We start from the raw sequence: 20,470 nt of genomic DNA, 5'->3' as shown, positions 1-20,470 counted from the left end.
GAGTTAAAGTTCAGTTCTCATAAGTTACTTGACTCCCCTTTCTTTTCTGCAAATTAATTTAGATTGAAATGAAAATGGTTTATATTAGCGGGGTAAAGCCATCAGTAGTTCAGCCTTTTGGAAGAGTTACTATTTCAGAAATGGAATGGCAATTCACCGCTAGCCTGTGATGATTATATGTAAAATTCTTTATTAGACTTTTGAACACAAGGGCAGTTTTCCTGATTTTGTTTTGTACATCACTGCATCTGAACATTTTTAGAGGACTTTATAAGTTTTAAGTATTTAAAAATTAGCATGCAGGGAAGTTTACACTTTTGAAAGAGATGAGGCTGGATTGTAAAATATGGAACTATACTTCAGTTCTCTTTCTGCTGTGCATCGAACAGACCTGCTAGTCTCCAAAGGTACACTGTAAACAATGGGAAATCACTTGATAGATGAAGCATTGTCTGGTCTAATCTCTGTTGCAGTTTTTCCAGCTCCACTAAATTCACAGCTGGAACTCCACTACCTGCTGGCTTCCTGCGCTGCAAAATCTGCTCCAAAATCCAAAATAGGTAGTAGGCATTTTCATATGAAGATACATCAAGCTCTGTCTGAATAAGATAAGAAAAACATAATACCAGTTAATCAGACTGCTGACAGGTTGTACAAACCTTAGCAACTGATGCTACAGCTTTAATGCCTGATTTGGAGGGCGGAGGCGTGGAGGTTGATGTAAGGGTGTTTCAACACAGAGACCGGAGGACTTAACTCTCCTTTGCTTAAGTGATTCTGCAGATACTGGAAATCCAGAGCAACACACACAAAATGCTAGAGGAACTCAGCAAATCAGGCAGCATCGGTGGAGAGGAATAAACAGTTGACATTGCAGGCTGAGACCTTTCACTAGGACTCTTAAATCCTCTCTATAAATACTGCCTGACCAGCTGAGAACTTCAGTGTTTTGTGTGTGTTAAGTCATCTTTATCAGCCAGATACAACTTTGAATTGCGAGCACCACGACGATTTGCCTGGCTATGTGATGAACTGAGGCTGAGGCTACGGGCTTGCTCTGGGCTTCATGTCAATGGACTCACTTTCGTTCTAAATGCTGTTGTATGCTTTCATTGTTTGCTTTTTTTCCCTCTCTGCGCATTGGGTGTATGTTGGTCTTTTTTTTAATGGGTTCTTTTGGGTTTCTTGTTTTGTGGCTGCCTGTACGCAGGGAAATCTCAAGATTGTATAATTCATACGTACTGTGTGCATGCAGCCTGGTACAGCCGTTCCTATCTATTCTTACTTTCTTCTTCTTACTTTTTAATTTAGGTTTTTTTTTGTATTTTTTTCTCACGATAACACATCGAAGCTGCACCCTCTCTAACATGCTGGTAGAGAGAGTTTTATTTGAGTTTTCTTTAGCGCTGGAAATGGTTACATCCCGACATGCGGGACAGAAGCAAGGTCGTATTGTGTATTCCACGGACCAGCAAAGACCGGCTGGCTTAGCGAACAGAGCGGTGGACACCCCTGCTGAAATCCGGAGGAAAACACACAGAGGGGGATCACAAAGCCAAGGAAAGAGGACTGGGTCGAGACAACAGAGACTTTTGGAGATGAGGAGTTTGGTGGGTAATACCATTCCGGCTGACCGGAGGTGCACTGAGAGCGGTAAGCGTGAAGGATTGGGGTGCTTACTGATCTGGCTAACAACGGATGGTGCAATCCGGGGTATATTACGATCGAGGAACGTGTTTGCAGACTGGATATTGAACTTTTTACTGTTGGACTTCGGCCACATTCCACCGTGATACAACACTTGGTGGCATGGGAGGTTTTCCTGCCTGTGGCCATCGAACGTGCAGCTCCTCCCGTGGCGGGTCAGACACCCTGAGCCAATAGACTGGTCCTGGACTTATTTCCCATCTGGCATAGTTTGCATTTTGGTGTTTGATTGTTTGTGGTTTTTGTATTGCTATATTTACGCTCTATTCTTGGTTGGTGCGACTGTAACAAAACCAAATTTCCCTCGAGATTAATAAAGTATATCTATCTATCTACTTTGATAATAAATGTACTTTGAATTACAGTTAATTTGATTGCAGGGCACTTGCCCAAAGTAGCAGGTTCCCCTTTAAATATGTTAATAGATACGAATCCCAGGAGGTCATTTTGTTACTTCAATTGAAAGCCTCAGGAGGGAGCAGTGCTGACTTCACCATTAGGCCAAGCTTGCCAAGTAGTGGACATAGATTTGAGTTTGCAATTTACATACTTAACTGTGTTATTAATTGTGACCTTGCCACTTATGTTTGGAGGATGAGCTGATTACAATCTGCTTTTGTAACCACATATTTCATGTTCATAATATAAAGAATGATGGATTTACTAACAGTTCCAAGCCCCTCCTTATATCTTTCACTGTGGATTTAATTCCTACACCTGTGTAATGAATTCTAGCTGTTACGTACCCCATAACAGGTTAAAGAACCAGCAGAAATGGAAAAACACCTGGAGTCTGGTACTGCTGTTAGCTAAAGCCATTTTATTAGTAACTACGCAATTCAGTAATATAAAAATCAGATAAATCAAACAGGTTAGCAAAATTCATGCATATATAAATGTGGAAGTATATATAAAAGCCAAGCTTCTTCAAAACTTAGGAGGTAAATGGATACAGTCTTACGATGATGGGTAAATGAAGTCAGTTCAGTTCATGTTATTGAGTTGAGTAGTGATGGAGAGAGAGAGAGGTGTTGTGGTTGTCCCTGTAAGCCGATGCCGTCGATCCTCCGAAATCCTTTAAAATCACCGAATGTGACCACAAAAAGGAGACCGTCTTCTGTGGTAAAGTTACCAACCCAGGCAAGGGGTGGACACACTGGTAACTTCCCACCGGTCACTCCTCTTCCATACAGTGAGTGCCACTAATCGATTTTCCTGATCGATCCTCCAAAACCCACCTTTCTGTGGGTACGCAAAGCTCATCCAGTGTCCAAACCCATGTGTGTCTGTCTAACAACCAGCTGACCTTGTATTTATCTGAGTCTGCTGAACACCAGCCGTCCATCAAATAATGCTGCCCTTAGTCACCATGGCGACTCACGAGCTGCTCATTACTCCCTCTCTTTAAGTCAGTCTCTCTCTCTTTAAAGGTACAGTCCATAAGGGATAATTCAGGATACCGGACACCTCCTTCCCTTTTGGAAAAATTTTGATCAATGAGCAAAATTTTTGTCTATTGATTACAAAGTTTGAAACAATACATGTATAATTATCAGATAACATAGCAAAACATATACAAATTTTAACTTAACATCTAGATAAACAATCAGCTATAATGTTGTCAGTACCTTTTATTTTCAGGTCATATTCTTGCAAGATCAGACTCCAGTTTAATAACCTTCTATTCTTATCCTTCATCTTAGTTAGAAACACTAACGGATTCTGATCCGTGTAAATCATCAGTGGTTTCTGGGCCAGACAAACAGACTTCAAAATATTGTAAAGCCAGAATAAGTGATAGCAACTCCTTTTCAACAGTTGAATAATTCTTCTGGTGCACATTGAATTTCTTCGAGAAATATGCTACAGAATGTTCAATTTCATCGTCACCCTTCTGTAACAGTACTGCCCCGGCAGCTTTGTCACTAGCATCTATCGTTATAGAGAATGTTTTTGAAAATTCAGGTGCTTTGAGCACAGGTTGGTAACACAGAATAGTTTTTAGTCGTTCAAAGGCTTCCTGGCAAAGCTCACTCCATACAAATCTTTCACTCTTCCCTAGTAGTTTCGTTGGGGGAGAGCGATATCTGCGAAGTTTTTACAAAACTTACGGTAATACCCAACCATTCCTAAAAACCTTCTTAAAGCTTTCTTGCCCGTCGGAATGGGAACCTCAGCAATAGCCTGTACAGGAGCCAGTTGGCCCTGGCCTACCACATAGCCAAGATATGTAACGGTGGCATGGCCAAATTCACTTTTAGCGAGGTTCACAGTAAGATTGGTCTTGGAAAGCCTATCAAATAGCTTTTCTACCGCCGCAATATGCTCTTCCCACATGTCATTCCATACCATCAAATCATCAATATAAGCCCCTGTATTTTCTAAACCTTGAATCACACAATTGATCATCCTTTGGAATGTCCCTGGAGCATTTTTCATCCCAAAGGGTAAAACATTATATTCATACAGTCCCGATGATGTTACAAACGCTGAGATTTCTCTAGCCCTTTCTGTCAACAGAACACACCAGTATCCTTTTAACAGGTCAATTTTTGTGAGGTACTTAGCCTTTCCCACTTTATCAATACAGTCATCCACTCTTGGAATAGGATAAGCATCTGTCTTGGTTACTGTGTTAACTTTCCTGTAGTCAGTACAGAATCTCATGCTACCGTCCGCTTAGGCACAATAACGCAGGGCGACGCCCAGTCTGAGGTAGATTGCCTAATGATACCGGCTGCCAGCATGCACCCAATTTCTTGTTCAACTATTTTAATTTTTTCTAAGTTCATCCTGTAGGGATGCTGCTTCACGGGGTCAGCTTGCCCTACAATTACATCATGCACCGCAGCTGCGCTGTCATGGTCCGGTCCGTGAAGTCTGCATTCCGGTTCATGGTCCGGTTCATGGACTCAGAACTCCGGGTCTTCCAGCTGTCTCTTGTTTGACTAAATCAAAGGCACCCGATTCCCATCTTTGGGCTTGCAATATATGTAGATTGAGTGTGGGCTGCTGGTTTGTCTTGTCAGTCCCACTTGGAGCAACCTGCTGATGGAAGGCTAGTGGCACCATTTGTGATCTCTGGGCCTGGTTGGAGGACCCCTGCTTGATGGAGCCTTGTTGCCACTTGTTGGAGTAGTCTGCGGTATGGATTCGGCTGTTTCCCGGGCCAGCTGAGTGGCTGCCAGCCACTCCATGCTAGGTAGGGATCTGGCTGTTTCTGTAACCAGCTGAGGTTGCTGGCTGAACTAAGACTCGGAGCAGAGATGGAACTGTCTGTCGTTCTTTGGTGTTTGTCCTTGCCTCTGTGGGGTAAGTCAGGCTGTTCTGCCGTTGCCTTGTGGGGGGATCTGTCTTGTCTTGTCCTCGCCTCTGTGGGGTAAGTCAGGCTGTTCTGCTGTTACCTGACTGACAGGCCTGTCCCACCTTGGTGTGGAGATGAGGTTGAGTCCCAGCTTGACTTAGGATAAGTCCTGGCTCTATGTTTATATTCTGTCCTGTTAGTGTCGTGTTAAAGATGAGTCCCGGCTTGTCGAAGGATAAGTCATGGCTCTATGTTGATGTTCGGTTCCCAGTCTGCCTCTGACCTCCAAGAACCCTAGCCTCGAGGATCCCGCAGCCAAGCTCCAAGAACCCTAGCCTCGAGGATCCCGCAGCCCAGCTCCAAGAACCCTAGCCTCGAGGATCCCGCAGCCCAGCTCCAAGAACCCTAGCCTCGAGGATCCCACAGTCCAAGCCAAGACTCAAGACCCAAGACCCCAAGCCTCGAGGATCCCAAGCCAAGCTCAAGACCCAAGAACCCTAGCCTCGAGGATCCCAAGCCAAGCTCCAAGAACCCTAGCCTCGAGGATCCCAAGCCAAGCTCCAAGAACCCCAGCCTCGAGGATCCCAAGCCAAGCTCCAAGAACCCCAGCCTTGAGGATCCCAAGCCAAGCTCCAAGACCCCAGCCTCAAGCCTTGTCATGTCCTTGCCTGGTTCTGGGGCCCTTGTCCAGGCAAGACCCAGGTTCTGGGCCCTTGTCCAGTCTTGGGCTCAGAGTCCGAGCCTTGTCTTGACTCCAAGCTCAGGCCTCTAGACCCCAGCCACGTCCTGTCCTGAAGCCATGTCATGTCCTTGCCTAGTTCCAGGGTCCGAGCCCAAGGCAAGACCCAGGTTCTGGGTCCTTGTCCAGTCTCGGGCTCGGAGTCCAAGCCTTGTCTCCTAGTCCATAGTTCCTAGTCCTGGTCCCGCTTTCCCTAGCCCAACTCTGCGTTCTTGTCCCTGCTCCTTCTTGAATCCTGTCACGTCCTTACTCTAGTCAAGTCCTGTTCCTTGTACTTCAGTGTCTGTGTCTTGCATTCGGGTCCGTTCCCAGCACCCCATGTGACATGTGCATTGTTTTGGTACATTAGGGAACAAATCCTCATATTTGCTAATTAGTCCTTTCAATTGTTTCTGCTGTTCAGGCTCCAAATGATGGACTTTGCTATCGATGTTTTCCAAAACAATGGAATTCTCAAGCCTTGTTGGGACTATACTCAACTTGTTAAAATTACCTAGTACCTCGTTACCAGTCTCCACGACTCCACTTGTTTTCATAACAGTACTCACCGGTGTTGTCTCGGAGTCATAATAAGGCTTTATCATATTAGACTGTACCACCTGAGCAGCCTTCCTTTGGTCAAGAATCCTAACAACATAATTCAAAGAGTCAATTTTCTTAATTATCTGGTACGGTCCACTAAATTGCGCGTGGAGGGGGTTGGTCAAAAGGGGGAACAGGACCAGAACTTTATCTCCAACATGAATCACCTGTTCTCTCGCTTTCTTATCATATTAGTGCTTCATTTTTGTCTGAGAGTTCTGCAAATTCTGCTTTGCAAGATCACAAGCCTTGTTAAGCCTATCTCGAAACTCCAAAACATAATCCAGCATACTGACACATACTTTCGGATCAGACCACTGTTCTCTGAGCAAGGTCAAAGGTCCTCTAGGCCTGTGACCGAAAACAAGCTCAAATAGACTAAACCCTAATGATTCTTGAATTGAATCCCTAACAGCAAATAAAAGTAAATATATACCTTCATCCCAGTCCCTGTTATTCTCATAACAGTAGGTTTTAATCATTGTCTTTAGAGTGGAATGGAACTGTTCCAAGGCTCCTTGGGACTCCGGGTGGTATGCAGATGACACAATTTGTTTAGCCCCCAGCTCAGAAACTATATGCTGGAATACTCCCGATGTAAAGTTACTTCCCTGGTCAGATTGAATTTCTTTGGGCAGACTAACCATAGTAAAAAAACTTAATGAGAGCCTTCACCACAGTTTTAGTCTCAATATTGCAGAGTGGGATTGCTTCGGGGAACCTAGAAGCAGCACACATAACAGTTAACACATACTGATGGCCAGCTGCAGTTTTTGGCAGTGGGCCAACACAATCCACTATGAATCGGGAAAATGGTTCACCAAAAGCAAGTATTGGCCGAAGTGGAGCTTTTGGGATGACCTGATTAGGTTTTCCCACCACCTGGCACGTATGATAAACTCTGCAATAATCACAATATCCTTCCTCACATTGGGCCAATAAAATTGCCTCATAATCCTGTGCTCTGTCTTCTTCACCCCCAAATGTCCACCTAAAGGCATCTTGTGGGCCAGGTTTAAAATTTCAGCCCTGTAAACCTTTGGGACCACTACCTGGTGCACAATAGCCCAATCCTCACTGGCAGGCACAGTGGTTGGTCTGCACTTCCTCATTAACACCCAATCTTTACCCCACCAGGTAATATCCCACTGACTCTTTCTGAATTTCATCCTCAGAGAGAGCTGTCTCCTTTAAAGCCACAATTTCAGGATCTCTATTTTGTTCCTCTATAAATTCCTTTCTAGACAAAGGTAGACCTTTCTCATCAGCCCTATCCTCCAAGTCCTGATGGAATATGGAAGGTAGAAAAGTCTCTGATAAATCATCATGGGCATCAGCAGACTTTTTGGGCATGCTGCGGGTTACTGTGCATGCGGAGTAAATATCAGTATCCATATGTGGGTCGTCAGCAGCAGGCTTGCTCGTTAGCTGAACTGCTGGATAAACATCCCCACCTGCAAGGTCACTGCTGAGCAATATATCAACATTGTCTATCGGTAGTTCAGATCGTACCCCTATTTTGATACCAAGTCGCATTTCAAGATTATCTTATGCAAAGGCATGGCCTCAGTCCCTTTTCCAATACCTCTGATAACATTCACTTCACCAATTTCTGTCTCATCACCGAATTCCAAAACACTCTTTAACATTAGTGACTGAAAAGCCCCAGTATCTCACCAGATTCTCACTGGGACCAGTGTTAATCCCTCCTTTACAGACACAAACCCGTTTGAAATAAACCACTCTAACCCCTCTTGTACTCGGTCAGACCCCTCCTTCCTTAGCGGTGTCTCAACTGACTGAACACAAGCATTTGGGATGGTGTCCTTTTTCTTTTTCCCTTTTTAGAGCAAAACAATTGGACGCCACATGAACGGGCTTCTTACAGAAGTAACACTTAAAACGGGAAAATTTTCCTTTTGACTGCTTTCCTTCCTCCTTACTTTTGTCACTAGTTTTCAACTTATTTTCTGGTTTAACCTGTGGGTTATCTCTGGGACTTTTTTGGTAGCTCTTATTCGAGATAAACTTACCCTTATGAGTTAAGGCAAACTCGCCTGCTAGCCTAGCAGACGCTGAAAGGGTCATAACCTCTTTCTCATCTAAGTACGCCCTTATTTCAGCAGAGATGCAGCTTTTAAACTCTTCAATTAGCATCAACTCTTTCGAGTTGTCAATATCCTCATTCCCCCCCCTTTTGAGGCACGCCAATGATTAAAGTACACACGTTTATCATGGGCAAACTCCACATACGTTTGGTTCCAAGACTTCCTCAACTCTCGAAACATTTGCCTGTATGCCTCCGGAACTAACTCGTAAACCTTAAACACAGCATCTTTCACTGCATCATAATCATTTGTGTCTTCAAGAGACAGGGCAGCATATGCTTGCTGAGCCTTCCCCTTAATCACACTTTGTAGCAAGCAGCACAGCCCACTGGTCCCTCGGCCACCGCCGATTTTGGGCCACTTTTTCCAAATGCAGAAAATACCTATCAATTTCTGCTTCATCAAATGGAGGTACCAACTCAATTTCTCGACTGACACTAAACCTGTCACCAAGGTCTACCACGTGATCTTCTCATTGCCATTTCTCCCTCTCGAACGCTCTCTGTTTGTCGGCCTCCTCTCTCTGTTTTTCTGCTTCTTCTCTCTGTTTTCCTGCTTCCTCAGCCTCTAATTTAAATCTCTCTAACCTCATTTGTCCAATCGTAACTGGATCTGCTCTTTCCCTATAGGAAACCTCTTTAGCTCCTCCTCATCAAATTGCTTCGTAGAGATATAGTATTCAAATATTTTCCTTTGAAGTTCTACCTTTGTCATACCCTTCTTTACCTCCGTAAGTCTCAATTCTTTAGCAATGTCACGCACATCATCCTTCCTAGTTTTCTTCAAAGCCACAGGGTCTGGCGATTTCAGAAATTCCCTAACATCCATTTCTGCTGTTTTCTACACACGAGTAAATCAAAAGGGCTTTTCCCCAATCAAATCAATTAAGCCCCCAAACAATTTGTTCATATCCTGGACGAGCCCCCAATTTTGTAATGTACCACGTAATGGGTTAAAGAACCAGCAGAAATGGAAAACCACATGGAGTCTGGTATTGCTGTTAGCTAAAGCTATTTTATTAGTAACTACGCAATTCAGTAATATAAGATATAAAAATCATATAAATCAAACAGATTAGCAAAATTCATGCATATATAAGTGTGGAAATAGATAAAAAAGCTAAGCTTCTTCAGAACTTAGGAGGTAAATGGATACAGTCTTACAATGATGGGTAAATGAAGTCAGTTCAGTTCATGTTATTGAGTTGAGTAATGATGGAGAGAGAGAGAGGTGTTGTAGTTGTCTGAGTAAGCCGATGCCGTCGATCTTCTGTTGTCCTCCAAAATCCTTTAAAGCCACCAAATGTGACCACAAAAAGGAGACCGTCTTCTGTAGTAAAGTTATTAACCCAGGCAAAGGTTGGACACACTGATAACTTTCTACCCGTCACTCCTCTTCCACATTGCAAGAGCCACTGATCGATTCTCCTGATCGATCCTCCAAAAGCCACCTTTCTGTGGGCACGCAAAGCTCATCCAGTGTCCAAAACCATGTGTGTCTGTCTAACAACCAGCTGACCTTGTATTTATCTGAGTCTGCTGAACACCAGCCGTCCATCAAATAATGCCGCCCTTAGTCACCATGGCAACCCATGAGCTGCTTGTTGCTCTCTCTCTCTCTCCAAGTCAGTCTCTCTCTCTTTAAAGGTACAGTCCATAAGGGATAATTCAGGATACCGTCACACAGCTTTGTAAACTAATTTATCAGTTCTACTGAAAGATTATTACACTTAAAGATTATTGATGCTTTCCCGGCCCAGCACTTTACTCCTGAGCAAATCACTTTGACAACTCAGTGGAATCACAAAATTCAACTGGTACTTGTGGTTGGGAATGCCACCAGTGTGGTGCCATTGATGCTTTTCCAGTAACAAATATGCATCTGATGAAGGCAGTTATTGTGCAATTCTGTTTATCGGTGTTGCTGACATAAGCAGGAGCCGGCAGTCCGGAAAGTAACTGTTGGCTGGCAGTCATAAGGAAATCCAGCCACACCATCTACTTTTTAAAGCACTTTAAAGGGCTTCTCTGCTAACATCAGAAAACTTCACATGGGAGATTTACAACTCAGTGTCAGCTGTTCAGTTATGGTTCAAAATGCTTAATAGTTAATGCTTTCTTCCTGTGAAAGAACAATTCTGCAGTCCGGACATCGAACTGCTTGGTGTTTGCGTCTTTTTTTTCAACCATGCCAAATGGCCTACATTCTGCCTTCCCAATGCAGCTTATGATGTCATACACACTACCATCGCAAGACTCCACACTCAGTACCCCAATATGTTTATTGCAGTATTGGGAGGCTTCAGACAACCCTACCCAACTTCAAACAACAGGAATTCTGTAGATGCTGGAAATTCAAGCAACACACATCAAAGTTGCTGGTGAACGCAGCAGGCCAGGCAGCATCTCTAGGAAGAGGTATAGTCGACGTTTCAGGCCGAGACCCTTCGTCAGGACTCACTGAAGGAAGAGTGAGTAAGGGATTTGAAAGTTGGAGGGGGAGGGGGAGATCCAAAATGATAGGAGAAGACAGGAGGGGGAGGGATGGAGCCAAGAGCTGGACAGGTGATAGGCAAAAGGGATACGAGAGGATCATGGGACAGGAGGTCCGGGAAGAAAGACGGGGGGGGGGGAACCCAGAGAATGGGCAAGGGGTATATTCAGAGGGACAGAGGGAGAAAAAGGAGAGTGAGAGAAAGAATGTGTGTATAAAAATAAATAACAGATGGAGTACGAGGGGGAGGTGCGGCATTAGCGGAAGTTAGAGAAGTCGATGTTCATGCCATCAGGTTGGAGGCTACCCAGACGGAATATAATGTGTTGTTCCTCCAACCTGAGTGTGGCTTCATCTTTACAGTAGAGGAGGCCGTGGATAGACATGTCAGAATGGGAATGGGATGTGGAATTAAAATGTGTGGCCACTGGGAGATCCTGCTTTCTCTGGTGGACAGAGCGTAGGTGTTCAGCAAAGCAGTCTCCCAGTCTGCGTCAGGTCTTGCCGATACATAAAAGGCCACATCGGGAGCACCGGACGCAGTATATCACCCCAGCCGACTCACAGGTGAAGTGTCGCCTCACCTGGAAGGACTGTTTGGGGCCCTGAATGGTGGTAAGGGTGGAAGTGTAAGGGCATGTGTAGCACTTGTTCTGCTTACACGGATAAGTGCCAGGAGGGAGATCAGTGGGGAGGGATGGGGGGGACGAATGGACAAGGGAGTCGCGCAGGGAGCGATCCCTGCGGAAAGTGGGGGGGGGGGAGGGAAAGATGTGCTTAGTGGTGGGATCCCGTTGGAGATGGCGGAAGTTACGGAGAATAATATGTTGGACCCGGAGGCTGATGGGGTGGTAGGTGAGAACATAGAACATAGAATAGTACAGCACAGTACAGGCCCTTCGGCCCACAATGTTGTGCCGACCCTCAAACCCTGCCTCCCATATAAGCCCCCACCTTAGATTCCTCCAGATACCTGTCTAGTAGTCTCTTAAACTTCACTAGTGTATCTGCCTCCACTACTGACTCAGGCAGTGCATTCCACGCACCAACTGCTCTCTGAGTAAAAAACCTTCCTCTAATATCCCCCTTGAACTTCCCACCCCTTAAACCCATGTCCTCTTGTACTGAGCAGTGGTGCCCTGGGGAAGAGGCACTGGCTATCCACTCTATCTATTCCTCTTATTATCTTGTACACCTCTATCATGTCTTCTCTCATCCTTTTTCTCTCCAAAGAGTAAAGCCCTAGCTCCCTTAATCTCTGTGAGGACCAGGGGAACCCTATTCCTAGTGGGGTGGCTGGAGGATGGAGTGAGAGCAGATGTACGTGAAATGGGGGAGACGTCTTTAAGAGCAGAATTGATAGTGGAGGAAGGGAAGCCCCTTTCTTTAAAAAAGGAGGACATCTCCCTCGTCCTAGAATGAAAAGCCTCATCCTGAGAGCAGATGCGGCGGAGACGGAGGAATTGCGAGAAGGGGATGGCATTTTTGCAAGAGACAGGGTGAGAAGAGGAATAGTCCAGATAGCTGTGAGAGTCAGTAGGCTTATAGTAGACATCAGTGGATAAGCTGTCTCCAGAGACAGAGACAGAAAGATCTAGAAAGGGGAGGGAGGTGTCAGAAATGGACCAGGTAAACTTGAGGGCAGGGTGAAAGTTGGAGGCAAAGTTAATAAAGTCAACGAGCTCTGCATGCGTGCAGGAAGCAGCGCCAATGCAGTCGTCAATGTAGCGAAGGAAAAGTGGGGGACAGATACCAGAATAGGCACGGAACATAGATTGTTCCACAAAGCCAACAAAAAGGCAGGCATAGTTAGGACCCATACGGGTGCCCATAGCTACACCTTTAGTTTGGAGGAAGTGGGAGGAGCCAAAGGAGAAATTATTAAGAGTAAGGAGTAATTCCGCTAGACGGAGCAGAGCGGTGGTAGAGGGGAACTGATTAGGTCTGGAATCCAAAAAGAAGCGTAGAGCTTTGAGACCTTCCTGATGGGGGATACTGGACATCCATGGTGAAGATAAAGCGGTGGGGGCCAGGGAACTTAAAATCATCGAAAAGTTTAAGAGCTTGAGAAGTGTCACGAACATAGATAGGAAGGGATTGAACAAGGGGGGATAAAACCGTGTTGAGGGATGCAGAAACGAGTTCCGTGGGGCAGGAGCAAGCTGAGACAATAGGTCGGCCAGGACAGGCAAGTTTGTGGATCTTGGGTAGGAGGTAGAAACGGGAAGTGCGAGGTGTGGGAACTATAAGGTTGGTAGCAGTGGATGGGAGATCCCCTGAGCGGATAAAGTCGGTGATGGTGTGGGAGACAATGGCCTGGTGCTCCTTAGTGGGGTCACGATCGAGGGGTAAATAAGAGGAGGTATCCGCGAGCTACCCAACTTCGATCAGTTTGTCAAGTGTCTCTTGGATCTCTTGTATGTACATATTAAAGATGCATACAGCTCCACAGCTTTCCTGCCACTTGGAAGATCAGATCACAGTCACTTCACCTCATGCCCTTGTGTAAGTCCAAAGTACAGCAACATCCAGCTACCACCAAAATAGTAAAGAAATGGTCTTGAGCCCATTGAGGCCTTGAAGAGCTGCTTAGAGGCTACTGACTAGTGTGCTCTATGAACCATGAGGGGAGGACATTAATGGGCTTCCTGATTGCATCACTGGCTACATCAACTTCTGCATGGACACTGCAATACCATAAAGGATTGTTCACTATCTCCCTAACAACAAACCAATGGTCACCAGTGATCTAAAGGTTTTTTCCAACTACAAAAAAGAGCTTTAGGTCAGGAGACAGGGAGGAATTGAAACGTGTGCAGAGAGAGCTAAAGGAGAAGATCAAGGTGGCTAAAGGGGAATACAGGAGCGAGCTGGAGAACAAGCTTGGGCAGAGTAGCACACAGGAGGTGTGAAGAGGCATGAAGAACATCACTGGCATCAATCAGCCAAGCTGTAGAGTCTTGGAATGCAGCCGTGAATCAGCTAATGAGTTAAACCAATTGTTCAATTGCCCTCCTGTTCACACCCCCCTCAGCTCACCAGTCCAGGTGCCAAGGCACCCAATGCTCTGTCAGCACCAACGCCTCCCCTTCTCCCTCCTTCCCCCTCCAGTTCGACACGTGGACGAAGAGCACAGGCTACCACTGTCTACATCCCCTTTGCCCTGCACCGACAATCCACACCTCCACATAACAACTGCTATCATCCCAATCTTTACCTCACCCAGCCCCCACCTTCCACCAACTCCCCAATCATTATGGACTCACCTTCACTACTGAGCCGGTGAGAAGGGCTCTGGGGAAACTCAGACAGGGCAAAGCATTGGGACCGGATGGCATGAACCCCAAGGTCCTGAAGGAGTATGCTGAGCAACTGTATGGAGTTCTCCAGTGCATTTTCAATCTGAACCTCAGCATAGAAAGGGTCCCAGTTGTGTGAAAAAGATCATGTATGGTCCCAGTACCCAAAAAGGGCCGTCCGAAAGTCTTGAATGACTACTGTCCAGTGGCCCTGTCCTCACATATCATGAAGCCCCTAGAGAGCCTGGTCCTGGCTCACCTCTGATCCCTGGTCAGATCAGCCGTCGATCCCCTTCTGTTTGCCTACCAGGAGCACATTGGAGTCAACGACGCTGTCATCTACCTGCTGAACAGAGCCCACTCCCTTTTGCATAAGCAGGGCAGCTCTGTGAGGATCATGTTTTTTGATCCTCGAGTGCCTTCAATTCCATACAGACCTTATTGCTGGGGGAAAACCTCTGTTCAATGCAGACTGGCACTTCCATTGTAGCCTAGCTAATGGACTACCTGACTGGCAGGCCACAGTTTGAGTGGTTTCAGAGCTGTGTGTAAGACATGGCTAGAAGCAGCACTGGGACCCCTTAGGGGACTGTATTGGCTCCCTTCCTGTTTACCCTGTATAACTTGACTTTAGATACAACACTGAGTGATGTCATCCGCAGAAATTCTTTGATGACTCAGCAATAGTTGGGTGTATAAAGGGAGGACAGGAGGATGAATACAGGGCCCTGGTGGAGGACTTTGTCAAATGATGCAAGCTGAATCATCTGCAGCTCAACATCAGTAAGACAAAGGAGATGGTGATGGACTTTAGGAAGACTAAGCCTGCACTGCTCCTTGTTACTACTGATGGTGAGGACGTGAATGTGGTGAGGACCTATAAGTATCTGGGAGTGCACCTGGATGACAGATTTGAGTGGAGCACCAGCAGAGCCTGTGTACAAGAAGGCCCACAGTCCCCTCTACTTCCTGAGGAGACTGAGTCCTTTGCAGTATGCAGGTCTCTCCTTCACATGTTTTACTAGTCTGTTGTCACCAGCACAATCTTCTATGCAGTGGTGTGCTGGGGCAATGACATCAACACAGGTGATGCCAACAAACTCAATAAGCTGATTAGAAAAGCTGGCTCTGTTATAGGAGTCAAACTGGACACACTGGAGGCTGTGGTAGAACAAACGACCATACGGAAAATACAAGCAATGCTGGACAATGTTTCTCACCCTCTGCATGCTACCTTGGCTGAACAGAGGAACACTTTTAGTTTTAGTAATAGACTATGACAACTGTGCTGCTCCAAAGAGTGCTATATGAGGTCATTCTTACCCTCGACCATTATGCTCTATAATGAGTCAACTAATAGCCGGGGAAGTGATGACCCCCTCCTGTTACACTGTTTGAGGTAACTTATTTATTATTCTTCCTTACTTCTCTTCTAATATCTGTATATCTGTGCACTCACAATGCTACATTGATACTATAATTTCCTTTGGGTGTGGTAACACTTTATGAGGGAGTTTTAGCCTGGGCGTTAAGAGGTAAATCAGGCAGGGTGGGGCACTCCAGGCAAAATACAGATTTAGTTTTCAAGAGACACAAGATCTGATTGTTATCTAGTCTCTGCAAGGTTAGACTTTCAAGGGCAATCATCACAGAGATTTGCGGCTTTCTGCAGGGCAACTTCCACCTCTCTGAATATGGAGGTTCAGGTCACAGTCACTCTCAGCCTGCTGGTCTCCTCTGCCTGTCTGTGGCACATTTCACTTTGTTGCCCAACACAGGATGACAGTCATTACCAAACTCATGTATTTTGATTTGGTGAAGAAGAGATGTCATTGCATATGTGTAGATTTGCTACCAGAGTTACTGATGAATAGGCAGGAATTCTACCCTCTCTATCTCTAGGTAGACGTGAGCCTAGAAAAAAAAAACTTCACGGCCAATGCCATGTTTCCTAGAAACTCACATGACTTCATTATTAGAGTCATACAGCATGAAGACAGACCTCTTGGCCCCACTCATTCACAGCCCAGAGAGCTAGTTGCACCTGCCCATGTTTGGCCCTAGGTTTCGAACTCTCTCCTTTCCATTTTCTTATTTAGATGGGTTTTAAATATTGCTAACATTCCTTCAGGCAGCTCATTTCAAATGTGCACTGTCTTCTTCATGAGGAAGCTGTCTCTGATGTCCCTTCTAAATCCCTCATGTATAATCATAAATCTATGCCCCCTTGCTTTAGCAACTCCTCCCTGGGAAAAGGACTGTGTGCTTTCACCCTATCTGTGTCTCTCATGATCTTATATACCTCCATCAGGCCATCCCTCAATCTTCTATGAATAAAGCCTATGTAACCTCTCCTTGTAGCTCAGTTCCCAAGTCCAGGGACACCCTTATATATTTTTTTCTGCTATCTTCCTATTTTGATACCATCTTTCCTATAAAAAGGGTGACTAAAACTGTACTCAGTACTTCAAAAGCAAGGCAACGTCTCTGCTTCCTTAGGAGTTTCCAAAGTTTCAGCATGACATCTAAAACTTAGACAAACCTCTATATATGTGTGGTGGAGAGTATATTGACTATCTATAACACAGCCTGGTATGGAAATACCAATGCCTTTGAACGGTAAATCCGACAAAAAGTAGTGGATATGGTCCAGTTCGCCACAGGTAAAATCCTCCCTACCATGAAGCACATATATATTGATGCAGGAAAGCAGCATCCACCATCAGGGACCCCACTACCCATGTTACACTCTCTTCTGCTGCTGCCATTGGGGAGAAGGTACAGGAGCCTCAGGACTCACCCCACCAGGTTCAGGAACAGTTATAACCCCTTAAGCATCAGGGTCTTGAACCAAAGGAGATAACTTCACTTGCCTCATCATTGAAATACTCCCATCTTACGGACTCACTTTCAAGGACTCTCTATCTCATATTCTCAAAACTTAATTAATTAATTAATTAATTAATTGATCAATTAATTAATTAATTATTCTTTCTTTCTTTCTGTATTTGCATAATTTGTTGTCTTGTGCACACTGGTTGGTGTTGTCTTTCACTGATTGACTCTAATATGGATTTATTGAGTATGCCCGTAAGAAACTGAATCTCAGGGTTGTATGTGGTGACATATATGTACTTTGATTATGTATTTACTTTGAGTTTGAACTTTTTTTGAATTATTCTCATGCATTCTGCTGCATTGAACAGGGGTGTTCAGAGTGAGGAGGTGAGTCTTAGGTTATAAGATGTCACTGATCAACAGGTATGATGGGCAGAGCAATGGTGGATGAAATTTAATCCTGATGCATTTTCAGAGGATTAGTAAGGGTAGGAGATACATAGTAGTAGTGCAATCACTCAAGTTGAGTATGACGTTCTCCTATGGAGATGTACTTAATCCAAGATGTTGGGATAGATTTCCTGACTGGAGAATGCCTGTGCGTGACTTTGTTTAATGTGAGGGGGCTGACAGACAGGCGTCAGGGTTCAGTGGTATGGAATGTAAGACGACTAGGGATCCTTCACTGCTACAGCCTTCGTCCTCCTTCACTACCATTGTGATGTGTCATCATCTTCTGTTAGCTCCACCGTTGAGGTCTTGTTTGGATTGCTCTTTGTGTGGAACCTCCCCTTTGACCTTACTACCATGGGTGATACCATGCTAGGAGCTAAATGTTAGGTGGCTGAACTCAAGCGATGGCATTGCTCTTGGGACTTTAGGAAACCGTATGCCTTTCCACCACGACAAGGTGACAGTCCTCGGAGAATCATCATACATAGTGAATAACAGGACCCCAAGATACACTGATAAACAAAGGGACCTTCGAGTACAAGTGCAAGTATCCCGAAAGGTGGTAGTGGCAAACAGGGCATACAGGACACTTACCTTCATTAGCTGGGCATAGAACATAAAAGCAGTAGGGTTATACTGTAAAAATATAAATGTAAATGAGATTCAGCAGGATGTTGACCGGTTATGGAGCGTTTCCATTATGAGAAGAGACTGGATAAGCTGGGCTTATTTTCTTTGAATTAGAGGAAGCTGAGAGGGAACCACAGTATGCAAAATTATGAGCTAGGGAACTTTTTCTCAAAGCAGAGGTTCTAAAACCTTCAGCAAGGGTAGAAACAGGATGATTTGGCAGATAAATGTGTGACTGAGAAGCTGGTGCAGGGGGCAGAGCTTCAGGTTTTGGACCATTGGGATCTCTTCTGGGGGAGGTATAACCAGTACAAAAGTGAGGGGTTGCACCTGAACCCGAGGGGAACCAATATTCTCATGGCAGGTTTGTTAGAGCTGTTGGGAAGGGTTTAAACTAATTTAGCAGGAGGTTGGGAACCGGAGCATGGGGGCTCAGGATACGACAGATGGTAAAAAAAAAGCAAAGACAGCATGCAGTCATACTGTCAAGAAGGGCAGACAAATGATTGGACACAATTGTCTCCAGCAGGGTGAGTATCAGTGCATTAGGGAGGCAGAATCAAAAAAGGTAGCAAATAAAGCACTCAGTGTCATATCTCAATGCTCGGAGTATAAGAAATAAGGTGGATGATCTTGTTGCACTTTTACAAATTGTTGGGTATGATGTGGCCAAAGGATGGCTGTAGTTAGGAGCTGAATGTCCAAGGTTACACGTTTGTATTGGAGGAATAGGAAGGTAGGCAGAGGGGGTGGTGTGGCTCTGCTGGTAAGGAATAGCATCAAAACATTAGAACGATGTTACATAAGATCGGAAGATGTTGAATCTTTGTGGGTAAGTTAAGAAACTGCAAGGGTAAGTGGACCCTGTTAGCAGTCATATACAGGCCTACCAACAATAGCTGGGATGTGGACTACAGATTACAACAGGAAATAGAAAAGGTGTGTCAAAAGGGCAATGTTACAATAGTCATGGGAGATTTTAACATGCAGGTAGATTGGGAAAATCAGATTGGTAATGGATCTCAAAAACATAAGTTTGTTGAATGCCTACAAGATAGTCTGTCGCTAAGCCTACTAGGACAGTGGTCCCCAACCACTGGGCCGCAGACCGGTATCAGGCCGCAGAGCATGTGCTACCGAGCCGCGAGGAAACGATATGAGTCAGCTGCACCTTTCCTCATTCCCTGTCACGCACTGTTGAACTTGAACATAGGGTTGCCAACTGTCCCGTATTTGCCGGGACATCCCGTATATTGGGCTAAATTGGTTTGTCCCATACGGGACTGCCCTTGTCCCATATTTCCCCTGCTAAGGTAGAGCGTTCCTATGAAACCTTTCGTACTGAAATGGCATAAAGCGCAGAAGCAATTACCATTAATTTATATGGGAAAAATTTTTGAGCGTTCCCAGACCCAAAAAATACCAAATAACACATAAAACCTAAAATAAATAACACTAAAATATAGTAAAAGCAGGAATGATATGATAAATACACAGCCTATATAAAGTAGAAATAATGTATGTACAGTGTAGTCGGGAAGATGAGGGGAAAACCGATTTGAGGGGAAAAAAATCAGCACGAACGCGCATGTGCACATCACATGCGCACGTCACACATGCGCACACAGGTGCCCGTGCAAGGCTTCGTGGTCATGGTAGTCTATCCTGGGGTAAAGTGTCCCGGGATTTGACTGCTACTTTTGTCCCTTATTTGGGAGTGAGAAAGTTGGCAACCCTAACTGTAAAAGACATGTTGAGGTGAGTTTAACCCTACTTGAACACCCCGCCTCCCCCCCCCCCCCCCCGCTGGTTGGCTGGTCCGCAAGAATATTCTCAATATTAAACCGGTCCACAGTGCAAAAAAGGTTGGGGACTCCTGTACTAGGAGATCAGCTATACTGGATTGGGTGTTATTTAATGAGCCGGAAGCGATTATGGAACCCTTAAGAGGCAGTGATCACAATATGATTGAGTTCAACTTGAAATTTGAAAAGGAGAAAATAAAATCTGATGTAGCAGTAATTCCAGAGGAGTAAGGAAAATTACAGTGGTATGAGAGAGGAGTTGGCCAAAGCAAATTGATAGGAGATGCTGGCAGGGATGACAGCAGAGCACCAGTGGCTTTAGTTTCTGGGAAAAATGAGGAAGGTGCAGTATAGATGTGTTCCAAAACCAAAGAAATACTCAAATAGCAAAATAGCACAACTGTGGCTGATAAGGGAAGTCAAAGCTAATGTAAAAGCAGAAGAGAAGGCATACAACAAAGCAAAAATTAACGGGAAAATGAAGGATTGGGAAGCTTTTAAAAACTTACAGA

General features: G+C 45.0%; 1 protein-coding gene across 1 annotated transcript in view; it reads right to left on the bottom strand.

Moving 5' to 3' along the window:
- Nucleotides 1-359: 359 nt before the first annotated feature.
- Nucleotides 360-20,470, bottom strand: part of mei4 (meiosis-specific, MEI4 homolog (S. cerevisiae)) — a 285,684-nt gene continuing 265,573 nt past the window's right edge. The window contains exon 5 of the mRNA XM_072267155.1: nucleotides 360-599. Coding sequence (XP_072123256.1) covers nucleotides 360-599 — 240 coding nt within the window. The remainder of the gene's footprint in view (nucleotides 600-20,470) is intronic.

This window comes from Mobula birostris, chromosome 8 (assembly GCF_030028105.1).
Source record: "Mobula birostris isolate sMobBir1 chromosome 8, sMobBir1.hap1, whole genome shotgun sequence".
In the NCBI taxonomy this organism is placed as follows: Eukaryota; Metazoa; Chordata; class Chondrichthyes; order Myliobatiformes; family Myliobatidae; genus Mobula; species Mobula birostris.
The sequence above is the reverse complement of the archived record's forward strand: the minus strand, read 5'-3'. Positions and strand labels throughout refer to the sequence as shown.